The 25,987-nt window shown below is 38.3% G+C and overlaps 1 protein-coding gene across 1 annotated transcript in view; it reads left to right on the top strand.

The window, feature by feature from the left end:
• Window positions 1-25,987, top strand: part of polr1a (RNA polymerase I subunit A) — a 36,476-nt gene that overhangs the window by 2,849 nt on the left and 7,640 nt on the right. The window contains exons 5-30 of the mRNA XM_086158371.1: window positions 213-323; window positions 460-545; window positions 925-1,013; window positions 2,442-2,522; window positions 3,167-3,284; window positions 3,374-3,512; window positions 3,645-3,806; window positions 7,654-7,776; window positions 7,865-8,092; window positions 10,762-10,869; window positions 10,955-11,101; window positions 11,207-11,398; window positions 12,075-12,224; window positions 12,970-13,153; window positions 13,232-13,314; window positions 14,023-14,181; window positions 16,576-16,674; window positions 16,791-16,943; window positions 18,123-18,205; window positions 18,610-18,775; window positions 20,303-20,426; window positions 21,740-21,840; window positions 21,910-22,109; window positions 23,507-23,674; window positions 24,938-25,073; window positions 25,212-25,372. Of these exons, the coding sequence (XP_086014497.1) occupies window positions 213-323; window positions 460-545; window positions 925-1,013; window positions 2,442-2,522; window positions 3,167-3,284; window positions 3,374-3,512; window positions 3,645-3,806; window positions 7,654-7,776; window positions 7,865-8,092; window positions 10,762-10,869; window positions 10,955-11,101; window positions 11,207-11,398; window positions 12,075-12,224; window positions 12,970-13,153; window positions 13,232-13,314; window positions 14,023-14,181; window positions 16,576-16,674; window positions 16,791-16,943; window positions 18,123-18,205; window positions 18,610-18,775; window positions 20,303-20,426; window positions 21,740-21,840; window positions 21,910-22,109; window positions 23,507-23,674; window positions 24,938-25,073; window positions 25,212-25,372 (3,551 nt within the window). The remainder of the gene's footprint in view (window positions 1-212; window positions 324-459; window positions 546-924; window positions 1,014-2,441; window positions 2,523-3,166; window positions 3,285-3,373; window positions 3,513-3,644; window positions 3,807-7,653; window positions 7,777-7,864; window positions 8,093-10,761; window positions 10,870-10,954; window positions 11,102-11,206; window positions 11,399-12,074; window positions 12,225-12,969; window positions 13,154-13,231; window positions 13,315-14,022; window positions 14,182-16,575; window positions 16,675-16,790; window positions 16,944-18,122; window positions 18,206-18,609; window positions 18,776-20,302; window positions 20,427-21,739; window positions 21,841-21,909; window positions 22,110-23,506; window positions 23,675-24,937; window positions 25,074-25,211; window positions 25,373-25,987) is intronic.

Raw genomic sequence — 25,987 nt, 5'->3', positions numbered from 1 at the left:
AGAAGCTGAGGATGGCTTTGTATAGAAAATAATAGAAATTAAAAAATTTAGTTTACTCATATCTTTCACTAAGGGTCAAAAGTTAGTGGTTGTTAATGTTTTCTTAAATATTCATTTCAAACAGATTTAATTGGATCTGCATTAGTGTATATTCAGCAGTTTTGTTTGCGTGTTAATGTGTGTGTGCTTGTGTTTGTGTGTGTGTGTGTTAGCTCCTGGATGAGTGTCCTAAAGCCACCGGAGATGATATTGACAGAGTTCTGAGCGAGTTTACAAACACAGTCGTTGGATTGAGATCTAAAGACTCAGTCAACAACAAACCAGTGAGTAACCGATTCTACATTGTTCAAATACAAATCTGTATCATCATCTTTATATTTTGACTTTTGTAACTACACACCGGACTCATTGTACAAACTCTGGGTTTTTTTTTAAATCTTTAATTTATTTGTTTTGCAGATTAAACACCAAGTTGAAAAGAAAAGCAGCCTGATAAATGACTTTTGGAAAATCCATATGAAAACCAGGAAGTGCCCTCACTGCAGGTAAAAACAATGATTTTTAATGTAGGCGAGAAAGCAAGTCGAAGAAAGACTCTCAAAGTTATATCTTCATTTGATGTCTTAAGTTTGTTCTTCCAGACAATCACATTGCCACAGATTTTCTTCATGATGCAGATATAACAATAGAAGAGGTTGTAGCCATTATGTACATGTCTGACAGGTCATTTTCTTATGTTACTTTATTAATCCCTCGTGTGTTTAACCCATCATGGATGTAGCGGTTGTGCCGGCACTTAGCGGTGCCAAGGGAGCGGTAAAGAGTTCAGCGTCCTGCTCAACAACACTTCCAATCCAAGCCTAGAAATGTTGCTTTTCAAGAACGATCGCTCAGCCGCCCCATAAGGATTGTTTTTGTGCGTAGGAATGGGCGTTTCACGATACGTCGTGAACACAACAGTAAGCTGATCGTCACGGTCCCTGCAGGAGTAAAGCTTACTGACGATATGAATGGTAAGGAATATGATGGTAACGTAGAAGCCGAAGCTAACCGAATATATAAGATAAGATAAGATAAGAACAACTTTATTAATCCCGAAGGAAATTGTTGTGCCAGAGTTACAGAAAAAATAACAGTAATGAATAATAAAAAGGAAAAGGCAAAATTAGAAATAAAAATAAACTATAAACTATAAAGTGTCTCAGTGAAACTATAAAGTGTCTTAGTAAACAAGTGATAAAACTATAAGTGTCTTAGTAACAAGTGAGGTAAGGAGTGCACAATAGTATGATAGAAGGAAAAAATTGTAGTGTAGCTGTTATGAAATGAAATATTGCACAGTGAAATGAAATTTTGCACAGCGATGTAATCAAAATATTGAATACATGCCTTGTATCAGGGGTCGCCAACCCGCGGCTCCCTGTAGCTTTTAAAAATAATCGAGGATTTTAGTAAAATATATTTTATTTTTGTTCATTTTTAAAGTGTCCAGTAAAAGGAAGACATTTTTTTTTTAGTTTTGCTTTTTTTCCCCCCCCATAAATACAAGATAGACTCAAATAGAAATCGAGTATTTTTCTATATGCTTTGTCTTTTTTTCAGAGTTCAAAATGTTTTGTTGCATGCAGAAATGTCATTTGGTTTTCTCTGCAGTTGTTAAGTTGTTGCAACACATTTTGTTTATGCACAGTGTGGAAAAGGGTTTCCCTGTACAGTGAAATTCCTATGTTGCTGTTCACAGTGCATTTAAATCCATAGCATACAGGCAAAAAAAAAATATATATAACTTTATATGCCGTGTTAACACATTTAAAATTTCAAAAAGATTGTGTGGCTCCCGGTGTCTTCTTTACTGTGGGGAAACGGCTCCAGTCTTTGAGTGGTTAACCTTATTCTCCCCTGTCTTAAAAAGAACAACATTTGAAATCTGGGGGGAAAACATCAGCAAATTATCTGACAATTTGCAAGAAAATGTTATAAAAATCATCAAGTAATTATTTAAAACTGTCTAAAAAACAACTATCTATGATAGAACATTATAATATATATCGTAATGATATCACAATGCATGGGAAACCAAATATAGACTATGTTTGTATTGTAACTAAATTTGGCACAAATATCTTTTGTGTACAAACAGAAAAATTTAAGGGGGGGTCAGATGGATGAAGACAGATGACGTGTGTGTGTGTGTGTGTGTGTGTGTGTGTGTGTGTGTGTGTGTGTGTGTGTGTGTGTGTGCATGTATTTTTGAATTGTTGCGTTAACTGTAGATCACCGACTCAAGTTTTGAACTAACACGTTAATTTGTTTCCAGAGTGACGTCACTACTATCACTGCTTGTCTTAGTATCCCCATGTTGTCTTTTAATTGATGAATTGTTGTCGCTTTGTTTGAGCTGTGAGATTGTAAAGTGATGTAGTACTTTTGTGTGTTTTTAGAGGCCATGATGGCAGGAAAGCGAGTCTACCTGACAGCGACGACTGCCAGAGAACACACCAACAAACTCTGGAAAAACGAAGGTATGTTTCGTCATTAAAACCATTTTTTAATTGGCTTTTTGTGACTGAGACCTCGTTGAATCTCACAAAAAAATGCATTATTTTTATTTGTTGAGTTGGAGTTGAATTATAATCTTGGCTAGTGCCAGTGAATGCCATTTAGAAAATGGATGTTATAAAATCAATATTTTATGATTAACATATTTTTATTTATTGAGTTTATATGTTTATTTTATTATTTATGTATTTATTTATTTTTCTGTTATTTAGAATGATCCTAATTACACTTGTTGGAAATATACTAAGCAGTGTTGACATTATAATATTTTTAAAGCAAGTATTTTTTGATCAATACTGATAGGTATATTGAGAGAGAGGAGGATACAGAGAATGGGGCTGGAATGTGTTAAAATAAGTGAATATTTGCAAAACTAAAATCTAAGCTTTAACAGTTTTAACATTAAATATAGAGTCTTTGAGGTGTCTTCAACTGAATTTAGGTTGGAAGTGATTTACAAATCATGATATTCTGTTTTTATTTACATTTTTCACAAGGTCGTCATGGGAATTAGGGTTTGTACTATTAACTTAAAGCCTGATATTAAGAGATTCTGTAAAAAAAATAGTTATGTTGGTGTTTTTTTTTTTTGCTTGTTTTTTTCCAGGCTTTTTCCTCAAGTATCTGTTTATGGGATCGGAAGAAGGTTTCAGCTTAGAAAATGGAAACAAATGGTTCAATTTGGACCTCTTCTTCCTGGAACTCTTGGTTGTCCCGCCTTCCAGGTACGATGCAGATACAGACAGAAACACTCGGCCCGAAAACCTGCAGTGCATTCGTATGAAGCTCATCATGTCCATCTCCTGCCCGCCAGGTATCGACCGATCAATCGTATGGGTGATCAGATGTTCACTAATGGTCAGACGGTCAACATGCAGGCTGTCATGAAGGACTGCGGAATAATTAGGAAACTTCTCGCTCTAATTGCTGGTGAGAAAGCTCCAGCAGAGGAAGTGAGTATTAATTATTAAAAAAAAAAAATTTTATAAGGCTTTTAATGTGTGGGAATCAAATCCGCACAGATCCAGTAAAAAAAAAAAAAAAAAAAAAAGGTAATTTGAATCTTTTGTCTCTTCTGAATAAAGGCTGCTGATTTGGCGGACCAGTCGTTTTTGACGGAGATTCCAGGACAGACGTTTACGGATAAACTCCACAACGCCTGGATTCGCCTCCAGTCTCACGTTAACATCGTCTTCGACAGCGATATGGATAAAGTTATGACAGAGAAGTTCCCGGGAATCAGACAGGTAAAATATGTGACGCAGATGCTGTTTAACAGATAAAATAAAATAGCCGTTCAAACGTTTCACTACTGTAGAGAAAGTGTAAAAACTGACCTTTTTTGGATTCTCTGTGCAGAACTGTGTTCCCCTTTAGGTTGAGTGAGTACCTGTTGTGTTTATAATTTAAGGCCAGCCAGTTGCCGTTGCATACATTTTATTCACAAAGGATTCATAAAAAATACATATTTATGCATCTCTTCATAGACTAAATATCCTTTTTTGCAACATAGTAAAAACCCACATGACAAGAAATGCAGAATCATGAAATTTTTTTTTTTTTTCTTTGTTCATAAGAATTTAAAAGCTTACATGGATCGAATTCTGGTCACTATTGTAATTTATGATAAGTATGTTCACATATACAACAAGTTTGGTATAACGGTGATGATCCACGGGAGTAATTTGGTCAGTGAGGTGGAGCAAAATTGAGGTAAATAAAAAGAAATAAATGAAATAAATAAATATAAATATTTTATATATAAATGAAAAGGGGATTTATTGGTTTAGTAGTGTGTTTTTTATACCTGTGTGAGGACGGGTCGGGTCGTGGGTGTGACGGGTCGGCAGAACCGGGTTTTAACTCTTAACGAAACCAGACAATGACTAACATAGGATGGAAAGAAAAAGAATTTTGAATGTGTTAATCCTGCAAGGACCAAGTTTAAAAATGAAGAATGGAGAGGAACATGGCAAGGTAATGTAGTTCAATGTATAAGCCAACATTTTTCAATACATAAACGGCGTGCAAGACTTTGCAAATGTTTTATTTTTATATTGACAGACGTGAATATTCCATCCACTAATAACATTGACATTTTTGTCAAAGGTTTTTCTGAAAAAAATGATGACTCTTAAATCATGAATAATTAAAATGTGTTCTGTTTACTGAATTAATCTTAATACTATCCAACTGCGGATAAAATTACTCGTTTCCTTGTGGTAAACTAAGACAGATTATTTTTGTATTTGGAATACTTGGCTAATAAAGTTATTCTGACTGTGATTATGTAAATTTCAGAATTTTCTCTGCTGTTCCTGATATCACAGTAAACCTGCCAACAGCAAAAGACAGTAAACGCCTAACTTGATAAACAAACAGCCACACTTTCAGGGTGTAGCAAAAGTAAGGTTCAAAACTGTTACATATATTGTAGATTTTTAAGAACCATGTGTGATAAATGATTAATTCAAACTCTGTATTTAATGCTTCCCTAGGTTGAGGCCCGTGGACTCTAAAAATCCTTTTACCTTTTTATTAAAAGCCTCCTCCTGAAACCCACTGTCCACTGCTTTAAGCAGGTTCAGTTCAGTGTTTTTTAAATTTATGAATGCGGGAAATTCATGGACATTCAGTGTCTCGCTCAACGACACTTCAACAGGTTACGAAAAGCCAGGAATTGAATGTTTGGTTCCCAAGTGGACCACGCTGACCGGCACCGTTAAACCTCCCATCGAGAAGCAGAAACCTCACCATCTCCGACGAGAGATGTGAATTTCTTCTGTGAATTTCAGCAGTTTGGCAGACGGGTCGCTTAAAGTGCAATCATTTAAGTAGCGAGTGAAGCGCCCACCAGTGGGACACCAATGCTAAATTTCCAGGTGTTGGATACAAACTTTTCATGTTTCCCAACCACTGTTCATAAGGTTCAAACTGTTAAAGCTTAGATTTTAGTTTTGCAAATATTCACTTATTTTGACACATTCCAGCCCCATTCTCTGTATCCTCCTCTCTCTCAATATACCCATCAGTATTGATCAAAAAATACTTGCTTTAAAGATATTATAATGTCAATACTGCTTAGTATATTTCCAACAAGTGTAATTTGGATCATTCTAAATAACAGAAAAATAAATAAATACATAAATAATAAAATAAACATATAAACTAAATAAATATATAAAATAAATTAACTTTGTTCCAAATATAAAATAAATATATAAATAAAATAAATAAAAATAAAATAAAAATATGTTAATAATAAAATATTGATTTTATAACATCCATTTTTACATTACATTACATTGCATTTGGCAGATGCTTTTATCCAAAGGGACTTACAATAGAGGACATAGGGACTGCAAATACACTTGCAAATACAGGATGCACAGGAAATATACAGAACAGTAAGCTTGGGTTAGTGAGGGTTTTTTTTAACTAAAAAACTAAAACTACCATTTTCTAATGGCATTCACTGGCACTAGCCAAGATTATAATTCAACTCTAACTCAACGAAATAAAAATAATGCATTTGTTTGTGAGATTCGACTAGGTCTCAGTCACAAAAAGCCATTTAAAAAATGGTTTTAATGACGAAACCGTCCAGACAGTTTGTCCCGCCAACATACCTTCGTTTTGAAGCGCCCACCATTGGGACACCAATGCTAAATTTCCAGGTGTTGGATACAAACTTTTCATGTTTCCCAACCGCTGTGCCGAGAGAGATCATCAGGTGTGCCGTGGAAAAATGCCCACTTTCACCCGATTGGTCCGAAAATTATTTATCCGACGCAAATAATGGGTCTTCCTATGTCTATGTGGGCGGCGTGTCCATTCCATGGCGACGGGTAGTGAATGAACCTGTGCGTCTGTGCATCAGAGCGATTAGTGACGCTTTGCGTGATACATTTTTAAAATAACAAGTACTTGTATCTGCGTAAACAAACAGGCAGCGTTGTTGAAAACGACCAAGACGAGTGAGAAAGCAGTGAAAGCTGCTAGAAAGTTGCTGAACTCTAAATCCAAACAGCAAAACATTAATAGGACCTGCCGGCTAAATCATTGGAGAAGAAATGCTCGGCTCTGGCGTTGATAAAGAAATAGAGTTCTCTCAAATAATACCGTTTTCAGACATATTGATGACATGTCTTCTGATGTTGAAAAAAAGTGTTCTGGAAAAGTTGCACATCGGTGGGAAATTTGCATTGCAACTTGACGAATCTACAGATATTAGATATATTAGACTTCACACAAAGTAAATTGAGACCAGGGTTTCATTCAAATTTGTTGAAAATGTTTTTTGACATATTTATTTGGTGGTACTGTGTGATTTTTCTAATGTAAAATGTGTGCCGTGGTTCAAAAAAGGTTGGGAAACACTGAAATATCGGACCAAAAAAAAACAAAAATATGTCTGGAGTCGCAAAAAAATTAAAAGCCTTATATAATCTATTTTTGCGCTTTCCTTATTTCTCCAGAAGTAATACAATTACACTTTTTCTCTCACTCCCAACTGGGTGCTCGGCTGCAAATGTTGCATGCCTTCCCTGGAAATGTCTTTCCACATTATTCTTTGTTATTTGACAACTTCTCGCTACAGAGCAAACATTCAGGCAATCCTTCGGTCCAAGAAATGTTGAATCCTCAGTTCTCCTCATTATTATTTTTATTATTATTATTATTTTTCTCTTTTCCCCGTTGGGATCCACGGCCCGTCACACAGTTTGTTCACAACAGCCACTCGCCCGGCTGGTAGAAACATGTCGCAGGCTATGATGCAAATCTTCGTTGGCAGAAATGTTGAAATTTAATATTTATTCTACAGCATTGGAAAACATTAAGAATGTTTGTGTCATGTTTGTCCTCCTACAGAAATCATATTAAAACAAAAAATATTTTCAAACATTTTAGAAAACGCTCCAGGGAGCTTTTTCTCCTGTTTTTTTTTTTTTTTTTTGGTTAAATGAAGTCAAAATGGGATTTGATGAGACACCGGCAGAATTTATCTACATGCATCGCCTGTTGATGTAAAACAATGGGAAAAAAAATTTGCATTTTCTTTCTGCACTGATGAAAACAAACTCCCCTTTCCAGATCCTTGAGAAGAAGGACGGATTATTCCGGAAACACATGATGGGCAAAAGAGTAGATCACGCTGCAAGATCTGTCATCTGTCCGGATATGTACATCGGGACAAACGAGATAGGAATTCCACTGGTACGTCCTATTTAATCCCCGAGCGTTTCTTTCACTGAATCCCAAGATAACATCATGTATTTACCAGTAACTTTTTGCGTGGGAGCAGGTGTTTGCCACCAAGCTAACGTACCCGCAGCCGGTCACGCCGTGGAACGTGAAAGAACTTCGCCAGGCGGTTCTCAACGGTCCGAACGTCCACCCCGGTGCTTCCATGGTGATCAACGAAGACGGGAGGAGGACCATCCTCTCGGCCACCAACCACGCGCAGAGAGAGGCGGTTGCTAAGCAACTGCTAACGCCTTGTTCTGGTCCTCACAAAATGGCCATTAAAATAGTGAGTTACCTCCTAACTTTGGTTATATTTTTATTCAGGGAAACATCCTGATGGATGATTGCGGATGTTTTGGTTTATTGTCACCGTAAACACAGGAAGACGTGTTTGGAAAGGGACAAGACGGAATCGTATGTTTGAAGTAGAATTGAGGAAAATATTTGTTATTGTCACGTTTCACACGCGACATGTTGCAAACACATGAAAATCCTTTCCAAACGCTGGTGATAAATCTTATTCAAGAAATACACAGCTCAAAAAAAATAAAGGGAAAACTAAAATAACACATCCTAGATCTGAATGAATGAAATATTTTTAAGAAATACTTTGTTCCTGACGTAGTTGAATGTGCCGACAACAAAATCACACAATGGGAATGAAACGTATGAACCCATGGAGGTCTGGACTCCAAATATAAGTGTAAAAACACACTCCACGCTGATGCAACGATGATGTCATTTCCTTAAAACAAGTCACAGTCAATCCGTATTGATTGTTTGATTGACTTGGAGTGACATTGTGTTGTTTAAGTCTTCCCTTTGTTTTTTTGAGCAGTATATCGTCACCCCCTTAAAATAATCGCCAAAGTCTTTCTTTCAGGAAACACAAAAAGCGGCACCATTTGACACACTCTTGACATAGACAATTTCTACTAAAGGGGTAGAATCTGTTTATCTGAGGATGTAGGTAATTTTCCCAGAGGTGTTCAGCATCATGAGGAGATGATTTAGGCAAAAAAAAACATTTAAAAAAAAAAATAACTTAGGCGATTATTTTACGAGGGTGACGGTTTTTTAAAATTCAGGATATAATTGTTTAAAGTACATTATCCTGTATCTCTTAAGTCCAAGTTGATCAAATGGTAGCTTGAAATTCTTTCTTAAATCTTGTCATGGCTGCTTGATTTGGATGTTATATCAAGTTTCGAGATGATTTGTGAGTTGTTTTGTTGAACCACAGTTGATTTAGGTTGTTGTGCAAATGTGGGTGTTGTTAGTGGAACAAAGGTACGAATTTCTTGGACTCCCCATGAGTTAGACTTTGAATTGGCTTTTCTATGGCTAATGTGTACATTAGACATTTAGAAAAGAAAAAACATGCATATCCGCTGCCCAGTAAGGGATCAAATAAAAGATGATTTATCTTGCATTTAACACAAACCACTTATTCTCGCATGTATTACGTTTCGAGCAAAAAATAGACCGGATTTGTTCAGAACTCCACAGAGTTTATGTCTAAGACAGTTTACGTCCCCTCCTCTCTTCAGATATGCTGTTTTCCATTTTGACAAACATGGATTATTGAACTCTTATCAAATCACATGTCTTCTATGGCCAGACCGCAGACATGTTGTCTTCAAATGAGTTGCCCTTGTACTTGAGATGTTAGTGGACCGTGGAGTCCCTTCCTGAAGCCGAGGCACTCCTGTGTTGGGTCGTCAGTATCGTCTCTCAAATACAGAAGATATTTTGATAGAATACATCACATTCTTGATCTTCTGTCTGCGTGTCGGACCCTTTGCGTGCACCAGTCTTTCCCTTTGTGGGGTACGAAGTGTAGTTGGTGTTTGTTTAAAACCTTTTTCCAAGATACCAGCAATGTAAGGCATGACATTGTCCTTTTTGTTTGTATTTGTTTTATCTCTCTCTCCTTTTCGTAGTTCTTTCTTTTGGCGGTTCGTGTGAAGCAACAGCTGAATTAGTATAGCTGTAAGATTTTACCGCTTTAATCGACATGTCGGACTTTGGTTTCCCGACCCTTCCTACCTGCGGTTGCTGAACCTTCTGGCCCTGATGGAGAGTTCTGAGTGTATATTACCACCATAGTGCTCAACCAGTACTTGGTTAAGCACTATGGGTGATATGGGCACCACCATGTCTTGTAGTGGTGAGCTAATACTTGAAGCAATACTTGGTTCACCACTAATGGCAATATACTTTTGCCTGGCTTACCCCATAATAAGATAGATAAACGAGATACAAGATCCAAACGCACCTAGCGAACCATCTGGAGATCTACAACTGACACCAAACCACCTGAGCCTCTGGCCAAATTAGCCAACAATTTTCTTTTGTTTAATACAATCTAATCATGAGTGGTAAAAATGCCTATCTAAAATTCTAGCACACACGAGTCCCAGGAATTGTTTATTCTGCTATCAACACTGACGTGAACACAACATCCCTATTCAACCTAGTTTCATCAAAATAACCGAGTTAGCTAACTCAACTTAGCTAACTCAGTTATTTTGATTTAGCTCAACTTAGCTAAGTTGAGTTAGCACAACTTTGACCGATGACCAAGCCCCAGGAGTTGTATGCTTAAAACTCCCCAGTCTAGTTCTGGAGTAGAACCCGAGAAGCTTCTTGCAGGAGAGGTGAAATAACTTCCAGAGGTAAAAGAAAAAAAAATCAAGTCCAGTTGCCACAACAAAATTTGACACGGATTATCTATTTTTCCAGCGTGCACAGCATGTTTTGATCTGCAGGACGTCAGACTGTACAATGCCAAAAAAAAAAAAACCTTGAAGATCGAGCGCACAAAATTTGTTTTGTTAATAATTAAACCGTATTGGTACATGTATTGGTACAGCCAAGCCAGGCTTACTTCTTATTAGTCCCCATCTTAGCAGTGAGTTGTTCTTCATCTACGTGCGCGTCTGCTTTTTGTAGGTCAACCGTCATATTAAGAATGGAGATGTTATGTTACTGAACCGACAGCCAACTCTGCATCGCCCCTCCATCCAGGCCCACAGTGCTCGCATCTTACCGGGAGAGAAGGTAACAACTCACGTCACCATTCGGACCCTTAAAATGTCAGATACTGGGATATAATGTGTATTATATCATGTTTTTGATGTCACAGGTATTGAGGCTCCATTATGCCAACTGCAAGGCATACAATGCAGATTTTGACGGAGACGAGATGAACGCTCATTTCCCTCAAAGTGAGCTCGGGAGAGCAGAAGCCTACATGTTAGTCAGCACCGACCAACAGTACCTTGTGCCAAAAGTAATGTCGAGTTACACATTTACCGCTCCATGTTTTCCCCGGTTTCTCTATCCACGTTTTCATTTACAGCTCATGAGTTGTCGTTGTTCCTCTCGCTCTCATCAGGACGGTAAACCGTTAGCCGGCCTGATCCAAGACCACATGGTATCCGGTACCAGGATGACGATCCGAGGATGCTTCTTCACCAGAGAACAGTACACGGAGCTGGTGTACCGAGGACTGACCGACAAACCCGGTCGCGTGAATCTGTTGCCGCCAGCCATCGTCAAACCGCAGCAGCTGTGGACGGGAAAACAGGTTAAGTCGATCGGTTTACGTAAGACTGGAAAATTAAAACTAGAAGTCGGTCAGCTGCATTATGTTGTCTGGAATGCGACTTTCAGTTCAGTATTCCAGTATTTTGGATGGAAAAGACACCAGAAGCTCACTCCCATTCCAATCATTTTAATGAAATTGAGAATCTATATTCATTTTGATTTTCTCTACATTTTCCGAATGCACTACGTTACATTACATTACATTTGGCAGACGCTTTTATCCAAAGCGACTTACAATAGAGGACAGAAGCACTGCAAATACACTTGCAAATACAAGATGCACAGGAAATATACAGAACAGTAAGCTGGGGTTAGTGAGTTGTTTTTGTTTTTTGTTTTTTTTGACAAAGACGTACACACACACACACACACACACACTGCATAGCCTAACTTGGTGCCTAACCTGATCTGGGGCATCAGCGCAGTAAAAAGTCCTGAAAGAGAAAAGTTTTGACCTGTTTCTTGAAGGTTGAGAGAGATGATGCTCGTCTTGTTGCTTCCGGAAGTTTGTTCCACCACTGAGGTAGTAGAACTGAGAACAGTTTTGCCTGAGATCGCTTAGAGCGAGCAGAAGGTACTGCTAGTAGGTTTGTATTGAAAATGTAAGTAAACTCTCCATTTTAGCGCTCATACTGTACGTACGCTGTCTCTTCCAGGTCGTGTCTACGGTCCTACTGAATGTCATCCCACAGAACGCCATTCCTCTCAACCTGGTAGGGAAATCAAAAATCCCAAGCAAAGCGTGGATACAAGTTCCTCCAAGAGCAGCTCCGGGATACAAACCTGATAGCATGTGTGACTCGCAGGTATACCCGTGCACACACACACACACTAATAACTTTTATAATATAATAACTAATAATAAACACTTCTTCCCTCAGCCGCAGGGAATCTTCAATCTTTGTAGTTACTGCTAACAGTTAAGACAATTCATATTTCATTATATTTCTTATTCTTCCTCCTTTCTACTATTATCTATTACTGTTATGTTTTTTTACGTGAAACTCTGGCACAACAATTTCCTTCGGGATTAATAAAGTTGTTCTCATCTCATCTCATAATAAAAGTTGGTGCAACTACATTCACCTCTTTAGTTGTGCCTTGCAAGTATCCCCATTTTTGTGCTTAGTTTTCAATTTAAACAGTGAGACTTCAAAAGCTTCCAAGATAAAATAAACATCCTGCCTATTTTGCTTTGTTTATTTTATTCTTGTCATTGCTATTATCACTATTTATATTGTCGTTTAGTCCTGGTTGTGTATTTTTCACCCTTTCTGTTCCTTTATGTTGTCCATTATTATCCCTAATGTTGTTGCTGCTGTCTATTTATTCACGTCTTCTGTCTCTCTAGTCATATTTATTTTACTTTTTTTTTATTTTTTAACATTATAACTGTTACGCTGCCGTGACAAAGGAAATTTCCCCAATCGGGCTCAATAAATTTTATCTTAAAATTCAAAGTTAAAAATGTTGAACAAAGCATGTTGTTACAGTGAATCAGGAATTGATTTTTTTATTGTTTTTTTGGGGTTTTTTTTGCATACTTCCTAGGTATTGATCCACCACGGGGAGCTGTTAGTTGGTGTTCTGGACAAAGCTCACTATGGTTCCTCAGCATACGGTTTAGTCCACTGCTGCTACGAACTTTACGGAGGCGAAACCAGCTGCAAAGTTCTCAGCTGTCTTGCCCGACTCTTCACCGCCTACCTTCAGCTACACCGAGGCTTCACTCTGGGTACCTGAATCATCCATGTGGATCAGCAACGCTGTGTTTATGTGTTTATTAAATGTAAACTTTTGGGGAACTTTGTAGGTGTGGAGGACATCCTGGTGAAACACTACGCCAACAGGCAGAGGAAAAAGATTATAAAGGACTCGAGGAAGATTGGCACCAAAGTAAGTTTCCGTAACCGTCCACCCCGTAGATGAAAATGTAATGTAATAAGATTTTATGCGATAACTTCTCGGATTGGGGATTCTGTCGACGGAGAGGCGATGATGAACTTGGCAGAAAATGTCTCACCGTTGAACAAAATAACAGTAGGATTATTTCTAGCCGATCCTGTCTGTCTTGGCTCTCATCAGCTACCGTCTGCGATTTATCAAATTTAAGATTGACTTGGTTTTGGTTTGATTGTCAGTATTCTACAGTGTTAGCGGTTATCTGGGTTTTCACATTTCATGCAAACATGTGAAAGTGGTCCACGTTTCACATATATTAGATGTTAAAATCTTAGCAACGTGAAACTTGCGGTCAGTAGCGTGTCTCGGATAGCGGTACAAAGATAGTTCGCTTTTGGATCATCTATGTGGCATGGAACGGGGTGTTTCCAAGATTTCACTGTCTATGTTTATTTGTTTATTCTTCTCGGGGTGACAAAACACTTTATTTTAGCCTAGATTGGGCTTCTAGATGGTTTAAAGATGCGTCCATCACAACTCGCAGGGAGGAGGCATTTAGGAAGACCTGAAAGATAATTTATAGATTATTAAAAAGAAAGGATCGGGTGACGAGGGGTCTTCTCGGTAAGAATCCGTCCGCTGGTTCACAAATGTTTGATAGATTTATTTCACTAATGATGTCACGTGTGTTTGAACTCTCAGGCCATCCAGGATGCGTTCAACCTTCCCCACAACGTGGATCGGGCTGAAGCTCAAAGCCGTTGGCAGGACGCTCACCTCAACCCCGACCAAAGAGACTTCAGCATCGCCGACCACAAGTTTAAAGAAGTGGCCAACCAAATAAACAATGATATTAACCAGGCAAGTTGTTGTCTGGGTGAGCACAGGTTGCTTATCCATTCAATTTTCCTATTAACGCCAGTCAACATTTTGAATTTTGGCTCATTACTGAGTTTTGTCGTGGAAATTCTTAAACAACAGAAGAGTCAGGACACCCAAGAAATAGCCCGACGTCGCTTTTAGCCGATCGGGTTCTTTCCTCCGTCCTGGGAGTTGATGTCTTCTTCTTCTTCTTCTTCTTCGTCGGGTTATTGAAGGTCCCGCTGCTGCGCCAGGCGTCCTTCAGGGCGCCGTGACGTGAACCTGCATGCAGACGCTGCAGGAGTTTTTAGAAACACTCTGCGGCTTCTTCTTTATTACGAATTCGCATGTCACGATATCTCCTATAGATATCCACGTGAGACATCACCAGAAGACGTTCGAATGATTCAACAGTCCATCGGTAAATGTCCGTTTCACACCTCATAAAGGAAGATATTCGAGCGAGAAATAATTTAATTTTTTCCAGTACAGAATTTAAATAAATGTACGGTTTGTCAACAAGGACAGGTACATATTAAACTATTTTTTTCCCTTAAATCTCTAAAAATAGAAATTAGACATCTCATCACCCTTAAAGTTTCAAATTTAGATTTGAGGTCAACTAACACCGACATTATTGAATGGGATGTCATGAATAAGTCTGAGAACGGCACATTTAATGATATTCCAAGCGTGTCCACAACCTTATTCCAACACCAACTTCATCATAAGTCTGAACTCACTTGTTATTCATTGATAGATTTAGAAGATGTGTTTGTCAAACTACACCTACGTCATCTTTTAAATCAGACCTGGGCATTTTATAGTCACATCCGGCCTGCCAAACTATTTTCTTTGCATATTTTAATAAAGTATTTTCAATCAATATTGAATTTAGAAACCCCTTATTTTTCCCTTTGGTTTAATTTTGTATGGATTATTACGTGCAAAATAATGTCGGTGCATTTATATGATCATTAATGATTTTAAAGTTGAAATAAAATGCAGAAAAATCTAAATATTTAAATTAAAAATTTTGTTTTGTACAATTTCCATGATCCCTACTTGCACGCATAAAAATGAAATAAGAGCATGCAGTGGTGGGTACTTAAATCAAAATTAGCCTTTAAGTCTGTTTGAGGTATAATCTATAAACCGTTGAAGGCGCCATGAGGTATTGTTCACAGAAATGATGTTTTAAAGTTATTTCTCTAATATGTTAGACGTGTGCTGGGGTTGGAATTGGCAGGTAAGAAGAAAAATGAGAAAAGAGGATATGAAGTTAAACGGTGTTAGAGAAAAGGATGCAGAAGACAGACAATCTATTAAGGGTAAACATGTAACACAAGCTCGGATGTACAACAGGTCCGGGTGATCGAGGACAGAGAGGGAAATGTATTGACAGATGCTAGAAGAGTGATGGGAAGATGGAAAGAGTACTTTGGAGAACTGATGAATGTGGGAAATGAAAGAGAGGCAAGGGTAGAAGAGGTGATTATCGTAGACCACAAAGTAGCAAAAATTAGTAAAAGTGAAGTGAGGAAGGCATTGAAGAGGATGAAGAGTGGAAAAGCAGTCGGTCCTGATGATGATATACCTGTGGAGGTGTGGAAGTGTCTAGGAGAGGCAGCCGTAGATTTTCTGACTAGATTATTCAACAGGATCCTAGAGAGTGAGAAGATGCCTGAAGACTGGACACGATGCGTGATGGTGCCTATTTTTTAAGAATAAAGGGGATGTGCAGAATTGTGGCAACTATAGAGGGATAAAGTTGATGAGCCATACAATGAAGTTATGGGAAAGAGTAGTGGAAACTAGACTGAGAGCAGAAGTCAGTATTTGTGAACAGCAGTATGGCTTCATGCCTAGGAAGAGTACTACAGATGCAGTATTTGCGTTGAGAATGCTTATAGAAAAGTACAGAGAAGGCCAGAGGGAGTTGCATTGTGTTTTTGTAGACCGAGAAAAAGCATATGACAGGGTTTCTAGAGAGGAGCTCTGGTATTGTATGAGGAAGTCTGGAGTGGCAGAGAAGGATGTTAGACTGGTGCAGGACATGTATGCTCGCTGTGAGACACTGGTACAGTGTGTTGTAGGGGTAACAGAGAAGTTCAAGGTGGAGGTGGGACTCCATCAGGGATCAGCTACTGTATCTGTGCATGTATGTGTGTCATTAAAAACGTATATATCTAATGCGGAATCTATTACGAACGTCCTAAATAACGTTGATCATACCGTAAAACCAGATACGGTCAGGTCTGTATCAGTCAGTCTGACAACAAATGGGATTTAAAGATGCAGTTCAGATGCGTTTTATCTATTTGAATAAGAAATGGAAGCGAACAAAAGCCTCGAATACAGTTTGTCATAATGACGCGGTTGTGTATTGTGAAGGTGTGTATGCCAGTCGGCCTTCACACCTCTTTTCCAGACAACAATCTTCAACTGATGGTCCAGTCCGGTGCCAAGGGATCTACCGTGAACACTATGCAGGTACATTTCACCCGCAGGCCGTAACCTTACGATTCCTCCATCGCCGTGTTTGTCGGTCGTACGAACACGTCCGAAATACGGGGTCGGTGCATTCAAAGGTTTTCGTTTGTTTTTAGATCTCGTGTCTACTTGGTCAAATAGAACTGGAGGGCCGCAGGCCGCCGCTGATGCCTTCTGGGAAATCACTTCCGTGTTTCCAGCCGTATGACCCGGCACCTGGCGCCGGGGGGTTTGTTTCTGGGAGGTTCCTTACAGGCATTAAACCTCAGGTCAGTATACACGCATGTGTGTGTGTGCACACACACTCTGTTGAATGGCCGTGGAGACGTTCTGTCGCTTCTTTGGTCGTGAACCCAACATTTGTTGAGAAGGTCAGGCGTCTTCCGGTCACGTCTGTTAATCGTCTTCAGTCTCTTGACGTGGTTCTGTCCGGTTTCTTCATCCTGCTTTCTTAAAACAAAGCATCTTTGTTCAAAAAATGTCAGGAGTCAAAAAATAAACCGCCAGCCGTGCTCAAAGCATAAGATTAGATAAGATAAGATAAGATTAGATAAGATTAGATAAGATTAGATAAGATAAGATAAGATAAGATAAGATAAGATAAGCAGAGCAGACTTACAGAGCGCTTTAACAGAACGGCACAGAACTGCTACCTAGATGGTGACTGGTCAAGGAATGTATGATTCATATTCATACTGTGTGTGTGTGTGTGCTTGTACAGTATGTATGTGTGTGTATATGTATATATGTGTATCTGTGTATACATATATGTATGTATATGTGTATATATCTATATGTATATATGTACAGGAGTGTCTCAGAAAATTAGAATATTGTGATAAAGTTCTTTATCTTTTCTAATGCAAATAAAAAAACAAAAATTACTTTTTCATGATCTAATATTTTGAGATAGGATTGTTGCGTTTCCTTTCTTTCTGAGATGTAATTATTTTATCAAAATAACAAAAGGCTTGCACTATTTCAGTTGATTTGTAATGAATCCAGAATGTAGGACATTTTTGTTTTTGGAATTGCATGACAGAAGATAAAGAACTTTATCACAATATTCTAATTTTCTGAGACAATCCTATATGTATGTATGTATGTATATGTGTATGTATATGTGTGTGTGTATCTATGTGTGTATGTACAGTATGTATGTCTCTATATGTATATATATCTACATGTGTATACATAAAGATGTGTGTATGTATGTATGTACAGTATGTATGTGTGTATATGTATATATATGTGTGTGCATATGTGTGTATGTGAATATATGTATATATATTTATATGTATATATGTATCTGTGTATATATATATATGTATGTATGTGTGTACGTATATATATATATATATCTATATGTATATACGGTATGTGTGTGTCTATATAGTCAACGTTGGTGGTGTTTTCGTCTGATAATCTCTCTCTCTCTCTTTGTATAGGAATTTTTCTTCCACTGCATGGCGGGCAGGGAAGGCCTGGTGGACACGGCTGTCAAAACATCAAGATCAGGATACTTGCAGAGGTAAAAACCAGGATGCCGTCCCGTCTGTGTCGTGTGTCAACACATGAACCTCTTGGCTTCATACGTTTGTATTCATTGTTGAAGTTCTTCACTCCTCCGCTGGGTTTATCTCTCGCCTCTTGGAAGACATCAAGAAATAGTCGGCTCTGATAATTCACGAGCAGTAGGTCTAAAAAAAAAACAATTTCTAAGTCTTGTATAGAAAATGTCACGTGTAAACACAAAACTCTGCTGATTCTTCAATGCTTAGATTGAGTTTTAAAGCGAACTAAACCTTTTTTTCTCGATACAATATACAACAATTAACCTTTCCTGGTCAAAAGCAGGGCTGTTCCCTGGAGAGAGAATCTCTGAGTCAACCAGTATTTTATTAATCATATTTTTACTGTGTCTTTTCCCTCCAGGTGTGTCATCAAGCACCTGGAGGGTTTGGTCGTGCAGTACGATCTGACCGTGAGGGACAGCGATGGGTCCGTCGTCCAGTTCCTGTACGGTGAAGACGGTCTGGACATCCCCAAGACCCAGTTCCTACAACCGAAACAGTTTCCTTTCATCGAGGGCAACTCGGAGGTACCGCGAAGCACCTTCCGGCAAATGCAAGATGGTCGCAAAATGAACGAACGTGGCGCCGTGATGAGAATTACCGTAATTTCCGGACGATAGGCCGTGACTTTTATTCACGTAAACAGCGACGCGGCTAATATATGGAGTTTTTTGGGTGGGGGGCGCTAAGAAGCTTCACGCCGCTAAAACGTTTCTCCTCGTCACATCGGACCGATGAAATGACCGGGAAAAGTCTGAGTCCGTTCAACTCCGACACCGAAGAAGACGACTTTGACGGTTTTAGTGCGCGGGAGGAAGTCCGAGATAGTGATGGGCTAGACCAGGGGTCGGCAACCCTCAACTCCCAAAGAGCCATTTGGACCCGGTTTTCTCGGAAAAGAAAACACTGGGAGCCGCAATTACTTTTTGACGTCTAAAATAAAGGCACCACTGTATAAGTTGCTTTTTATTATCTTTCCACTTTGTATAAATAAGTGTGTAGTGTGTTGCTTCTAAAATTCACAAAGTATTCCGGAAAAAGTTCAATTTTATTGATGTAATGAACTCATTTTGAGCTTTGGGCTTTCAGAGCGTGTAGCGGAGCCTTGACCTGAATTTTAAAAATAAATCGGGGAAATAATCACTGTGTCAGTAAACAATAAAAAATAAATATTTGCAAAATATCGGGACTTTATACCGGCTTCCGCGAGTGTGACGTTATTTTAAGCGGCGAAAAATAATAAATATCATTTTATTCAATATTTCAAGATCACAATAATCATCCAACTTAGAACTAAAAGTTAAAAAAAGGGAATTAACACAAATGAACACTTCAATTAAATATTTAAAATGTATTTTCCCAAGCCGCTCGGAGCCGCAGTGTAAAGATTATAGAGCCTCGGGTTGCCGACCCCTGGTTTAGCCGGTTATACTGAGGTGCGTTCAATAGTCTGGAAATTAAGGTAAGTTAAAATACCAAAGTGATCCGTCAAGCGGCATAATGAATGAATGAATGAATGAATGAATGAATGAATGAATGCCGCGGTTATTGAATTCATTTCAACAAAGCAAAGACGATATGAGTATTCCAGGTCCCAAATTTCCAGGAAGGGAGGACTCATCTTCATCAGTCGATAGAAACGATGATCTGAAACATATTCTGAATGTTTTTGTATGTAGCTCAGTACCATAACTGTCAAAACACTTTATTTTTTGTATATTTTTCACAAGACAGTAAGATTTCTACATCATCTCCATTAAAAATGATTTTTACAGGCACTGGCTCATTTTAGCACAACAAGCTTGTCATTACACTCAAGCTTGTAGGTTATGTTATTTTACTGTTCCCAGAAGTTGCCATGACGTTTAACTTTACCTTTTTGGAATAATTAGATTAATCAAATAAAATCGACCGTCTTCTTAAAAGGATTTCTTTGCAATGAAATGTCACGATTGAGCCCGATTAAGCATCAAATATTCAAATCAAATATTGTTTAAGGCAAATGAAAGAAAAACTTCTAGCGGGACCAAAATGACGTCTTTCTGTTCCCACAGGTCATCCGGCAGTACCAGGGCTTGGATAACATTTTGGCGTGTTTGGATCCTCAAGCCGCCGTTCAACATTTTGCTTCCATCCAGCGCTGGAAAGCAAAGCGAAAGGATGAATGTCCAAGAAGAGGTAAAAAAAAAAACAACCAAAAATCCAATATCGGCCGGTCAGATTTACATACACATGAGCCTGACAGAGTAGCTTATTCACCATTTTATTGGCAGCAGTTCATGTGTTTTGTTTGAAATATCATATCAGCATCCTTTACATATACAAACTGTAGCATAGAAAAAAGCACATGTAAAAAAACGTTATTATCTCTTACCTTTACTTATAAATGAAGTCCATTCGCCGCTCCTCCTGAAGAAAAGCATCGATATTATGCTTGTAGAAGTCTTCCTTATCTTTCTTCAGTTTTAAAAGTCTCTCTGTCTCCATGGAAATCACTTCCCGTGAAGACAGTCGCCTCGATCGTTCCTGTTCCGACTATGTTTTGAGTCTTTTCGGTGCTCAGAACGAGCGCTCCGCCGATGCTGTCGTAGCCGGAACGGTGACCGCCGGCCGGAGCGACTTTGTCACCTCAGGAACAGTTTGAATGAGATCCTTCTGGGCCAGAAAGTGGAGAAGCTGCCCAGGAGGTTTAGATTCATCCCTCAGTGTTTGTGAGCTTTACAGACCCATGAGATCGGGAAAAAATAGCCGGATGGCTGCACTGGACTTGCTAACTGTTTACTGTAGCTTGCTGTTGCTAATTCTATTATTCTGTAGCCGAGTAGTAAGAAGGATCCTGGGATCAGCGGCGCCCCCTAACATGAGGCACCGACACTGCCTGCCTCACTTTATGTCTCTTCACACTCGTTTTATGATTACGAGAAACACGTTACAGTTGTTGACGAAAAACATCAGACACATCAGCTAAACTATGGAAATTTAGTTCATATTTAAAAGTGTTTTTCTAATAGTGACATCCACAGAGGCAGCAATACGGTCTCAGTGCATAGCATGCTAGCACAGTTAGCAGAATCATTGCGCAATCCATAGTGGGCTCACCTGGTTGTCGTGTCAACGCACGCCTCGTCTTCATATTTGAATGATAAATGGTGAAGCTACATGGAAAATAACTTTATAGTACAAATCACTGAATAAATATAACCATTTCATTTAGTTTTTCATTTTGCATTTTTTCTTTCCGTGAAGACAGGTGAGGCGCGGCCTCCCCCTGCCTCTACTGACTGCACCTCACCCATTCTCTCACGCTTCTCATCACATTTATCTCTATTATTATTATTATGACGTTTTGCGTGCAGCGATCTTTATATTTGACGTGCACTAAAATTCACTATTCCATCATTATCGGATAGAGGTTGCAAACCAGTTTCACACCTAGATATCTCATACGTCTCAATATGTGTCATCTATTTGTTGGCTTTCGCCTTTTACAGGAGGATTCCTGCTGTACTCTCAAAAGAAGTTGTCCAAACTGAGACAAACCGAAGGACTGACCGCGCCGTCGGTTTACAGAAGAGACAAAGCCATACTCGAGGTATGTGGAAGGTGTTCAGATGTTTGCACTTTCCCAGAAGAGCTAAATAACACTTTTCTCCCGTCGCAGCTCGCCCAGCAGTGGTATTCGCTGGATGAAGCCAGCAGACGGAGATACGTCAGGAAGTCGTCCCGCTGCCCGGAGCCCTGCTTGGGTTTGTACCGGCCCGACGTCTGCTTCGGATCCGTGTCGGAAAAATTCAACGATGTCACAGAAAAGTACCTGCAGGAAGAAAGAGGGTCGAATCCCAAGGGCGTGGACACACACAGGTTTGACATAGCAAGAATTAAATGCTCTACAATAGAAATGTTTATGTATTTGTACAAACAATGAAGACGGGAAAGGAACAGGAAGTATTTATTCACCGTGAGCTCCCGCTTTTTTTAAAGCGGAAGTTGGCAAAAGTTTCCGATTCTCATCGCCGTGTGTTTTTATCACTTTGATTTAGCTGGAAATAACAAGTTCAGACTCGTTTGTGTTTGGATTTGAATCCTGCACTGGTTCTCCTGTAAACTGTTATTCCTGTATTAATCCAAAGTAAATTTGGTTAGAGCTTAAGTTCAAGCCAGATTTACAAGTTTCTCTTTTTGTAGTTTGCTCATCTGATTATTGATTCGGGGAATAGATTAACCAAACATTTCCCGCTGTCTACACAAAATAATTGCTGATGTTTTTAGCGCCTCTAAAGCAACATTTACACTCCCGTTAAAAGCGTAATACAGTCGTGCTCGCAAAATTAGCAGTGATTCAATCTCATAATTCCTACAAAAGTTTTTATTTACAAAAATGCAAACGCTTTGGGAAAACTACACTTTCTATTCAAAAACCAAAACGTGAAGGAAAATCGATCTAATATGTTGCTTTACAGAAAGTGAAGGAAAAGGAATATTAGGCTGTTAATATAAGATAAACTTTATTTATCCCCAGAGGGGAAATCCCTTTGTCGCTGCAGCGTAACACTTATAATGTCAAAAAATAAAAAAGTAAAATAAATATGAATTTAAACATAAAGACTCTTCCTGGTTTTTGTTGCCATTTTAAAGCATTTGAGATCATTTTAGAAGCCCATCATTTTTACCCTTTTTTTCTTCTCCAGTCAACGTTTTAATCAGACTTTTAGAGAAAAATGCACTATTACCTGTTTGTGCAACATGAATTGCCTTTACCCTCAAATCAGGACGACCAGTCTGAAAACAGTTTTCCCAAAATAATTCAACTCCACATTGCTATTATTTTGAACAACCCCCTTTTTATTTCATGATTTAACATGCAATTAGCGGCATATATGTTATCACGTCATGACTATGAGGTGTGTTGGGATTCTAGTCCTCCACTACACTGACGTGTAAATTATTTATGACCAGAAATGCAAATTTCCACCAGAAACCAATTTAAAACCAGTTCTGCATTACGAATTTCATCGCATTTTTCCGTCTCGCATTTGCTCGAGAAACAATATTCATCACTTCCTTTCAAACCTCCAAATATAATCCCACACCATGTTAATGTATATAATTTATAATTCATTGTGACATCTGACCAAGAATGTATTGTTTCTTGCATCTAGTCCACCGTCTTGCAGAATTTAAATTACTCGTCCCCAGTTCAGGGTTATGAAAAGATATCATCTTCTCGGCCTTTTTATATTTTCTGTGTTCTTCCCCAGCCTTCGACAGTTATTGCATTATAAGTGGCAGCGATCGCTGTGCGATCCAGGCGAAGCCGTGGGTCTGCTGGCGGCTCAGTCCATCGGCGAGCCGTCCACCCAGATGACCCTCAACACCTTCCACTTTGCCGGCAGAGGAGAGATGAACGTCACCCTTGGAATCCCTCGGTACGAAACTAAGATGTCATATCAGTCAGTGGTGTGACTCCAAATATACTTAAAATATAAACGTAAAAACTCACGTTGAAATTCACTCCGATGAGAGGATTAGCGTTTTTTAACTGATTTGTGTCATGCATGGTATTGCAATTAAAAATTAAATATTCTATTATGTGTAAACCAAATGGAATTTAATTCTCTCAAGTAGTTAGTTTTTTTTTTTCTTTCCCTTTTTTTCACCATTATTTCGAAGTTGTTTGCATCTATTAACCGGAAAAAGTATTTTAAATATTTCCCAAAACAGGTATTAGTTGCAGTTTTGTCATATTCTGCTGCAAAATGTCCACCGCGGTGAATAAATGCTGCACGCAAAGCTATTGATTCAGATCTTGCACTGTGTTTTTGATGAATTCTTTTAGCCTTAAAGATCAGTCCGTGTGTTTGTGATTATTGAGATGAGATGAGATGAGAACAACTTTATTTATCTCGAAGGAAATTGTTGTGCTAGAGTTTCATGTAAAAAACATAACAGTAATAGATAATAGTAGAAAGGAGGAAGAATAAGAAATACAATGAAATATGAATTGTCTTAACTGTAACTGCAAAGATTGAAGATTCCCTGTGGCTGAGGGAAGAGGAATTAAAAGGAATTAATCGAATTAAAAAAGGAATTAATTATTGAGAGCAAGAAATACTTTTTTTGGCAGTTGCTGTCAAAATGTCAAGGTTCTAAAAAGATGTATATGATTTTATTGTCTTTCTGAGACACATAAACACCTGAAGTATTCTTTCACCATTGTCATACAACTAATGGTACTTTGGATTTTCGGTTATTGAATTGCAACTTTTATTAGTTGCTTTGCATAAAAACGTCTGCTAAATGACTGGAATGTAATGTAACCATCATTCCTAAACACTACTATAATGTGAAGGGAGGAATTACTTTAAAAAAATATATAAACTCTGACATGTTGAATAATATGAGAGTGGGCACAAATAAGAATATAAATATGCGTGCTACTTTTCATCGCCTCGTCGCGGTCGCTCTTTTGTTTATTGTGCTTTTGTCGAAGCAAAGTGTCTGCCGGCGTCTCTCTGCCGCAAACATTTGAAGATTTTGTTTCTCCCAAATGAATGGAAACTAGAATTGGGATTTCATCATTTTACTCCGCAAAGATGCAGCACAGTGAGAATGAGAAGTAAACGATCAGAGGACGTTGCGTCGGCTTTGTCTGTTTTAAGAAGATGACTTGAGGATCTTTTATCCGACAGGCTGAGAGAGATTCTCATGGTTGCCAGCTCCAATATCAAAACTCCCATGATGAGCATTCCCATTCTCAACAACAAGAGGGCTTTGAAGAAAGCACAAATGTTGCGTAAGAAACTTACCAGAGTCTGTCTGAATGAGGTAAGATCATCACATCCACTAAATTAACCATTAGATTTTTCCATATTATTTGCTGTTCTCTGCACACACTGCTCAGTCTGTCTCTACAACTATCTGTCCAATTCAGGGAAGCATCCGTGTGTGTGTGTGTGTGTGCAGGTATTACAGAGAGTCGATGTGGTTGAGTCTTTGCGCTTGGAAAGGGGCTCTCGCCAAAAGCTGCGGATGTTTAAAGTCACTTTCCACTTCCTGCATCCTGATCGCTATTGTGACGACAACCTGCTGACACCACAACAGATCCTGCGCTACATGGAAACCAGGTGTGGAACAGTTTTACTATATTATATTTTAATATTTTAAGGATTTTCGATCATTATTGAAGTTGGAAATTCCTTATTTTTTCCTTTTGTTTCGTTTTGATGACATGATTCAGACAAGATAACGTCGGTACATGTTGGTTTATCTATTTTATTTATTGCTATTTTTTTTTTTTCACTATTTATATTTTTCAACCTATTTTTATTAAAAATATTTCTATTTTTTTTTGTCTCTATCTTTTGTCTTCTGCCTTTCGGTTCATATTTATATTTGCATTTATTTCCTTTTTTTTTTTTTTTTCTCGGCATTATAACTGTTACGCTGCTGCGACATAAGAATTTCCCCTATGGAGATCAATAAAGATTATCTTATTGATGATCATTAATGATTTTAAAGTTGAAATGTCTATTTTTCAACCTATTTTTATTAAAAATATTTCTATTTTTTTTTTGTCTCTCTATCTTTTGTCTTCTGCCTTTCGGATCATATTTATATTTGCATTTATTTCCTTTTTTTTTTTTTTTTCTCGGCATTATAACTGTTACGCTGCTGCGACATAAGAATTTCCCCTATGGAGATCAATAAAGATTATCTTATTGATGATCATTAATGATTTT

The sequence above is a fragment of the Fistularia commersonii genome, chromosome 13 (assembly GCF_037954325.1).
Source record: "Fistularia commersonii isolate RoL2024-O1a breed Wild chromosome 13, RoL_Fcom_v1.0, whole genome shotgun sequence".
NCBI classification, from domain to species: Eukaryota; Metazoa; Chordata; class Actinopteri; order Syngnathiformes; family Fistulariidae; genus Fistularia; species Fistularia commersonii.
The sequence above is the reverse complement of the archived record's forward strand: the minus strand, read 5'-3'. Positions and strand labels throughout refer to the sequence as shown.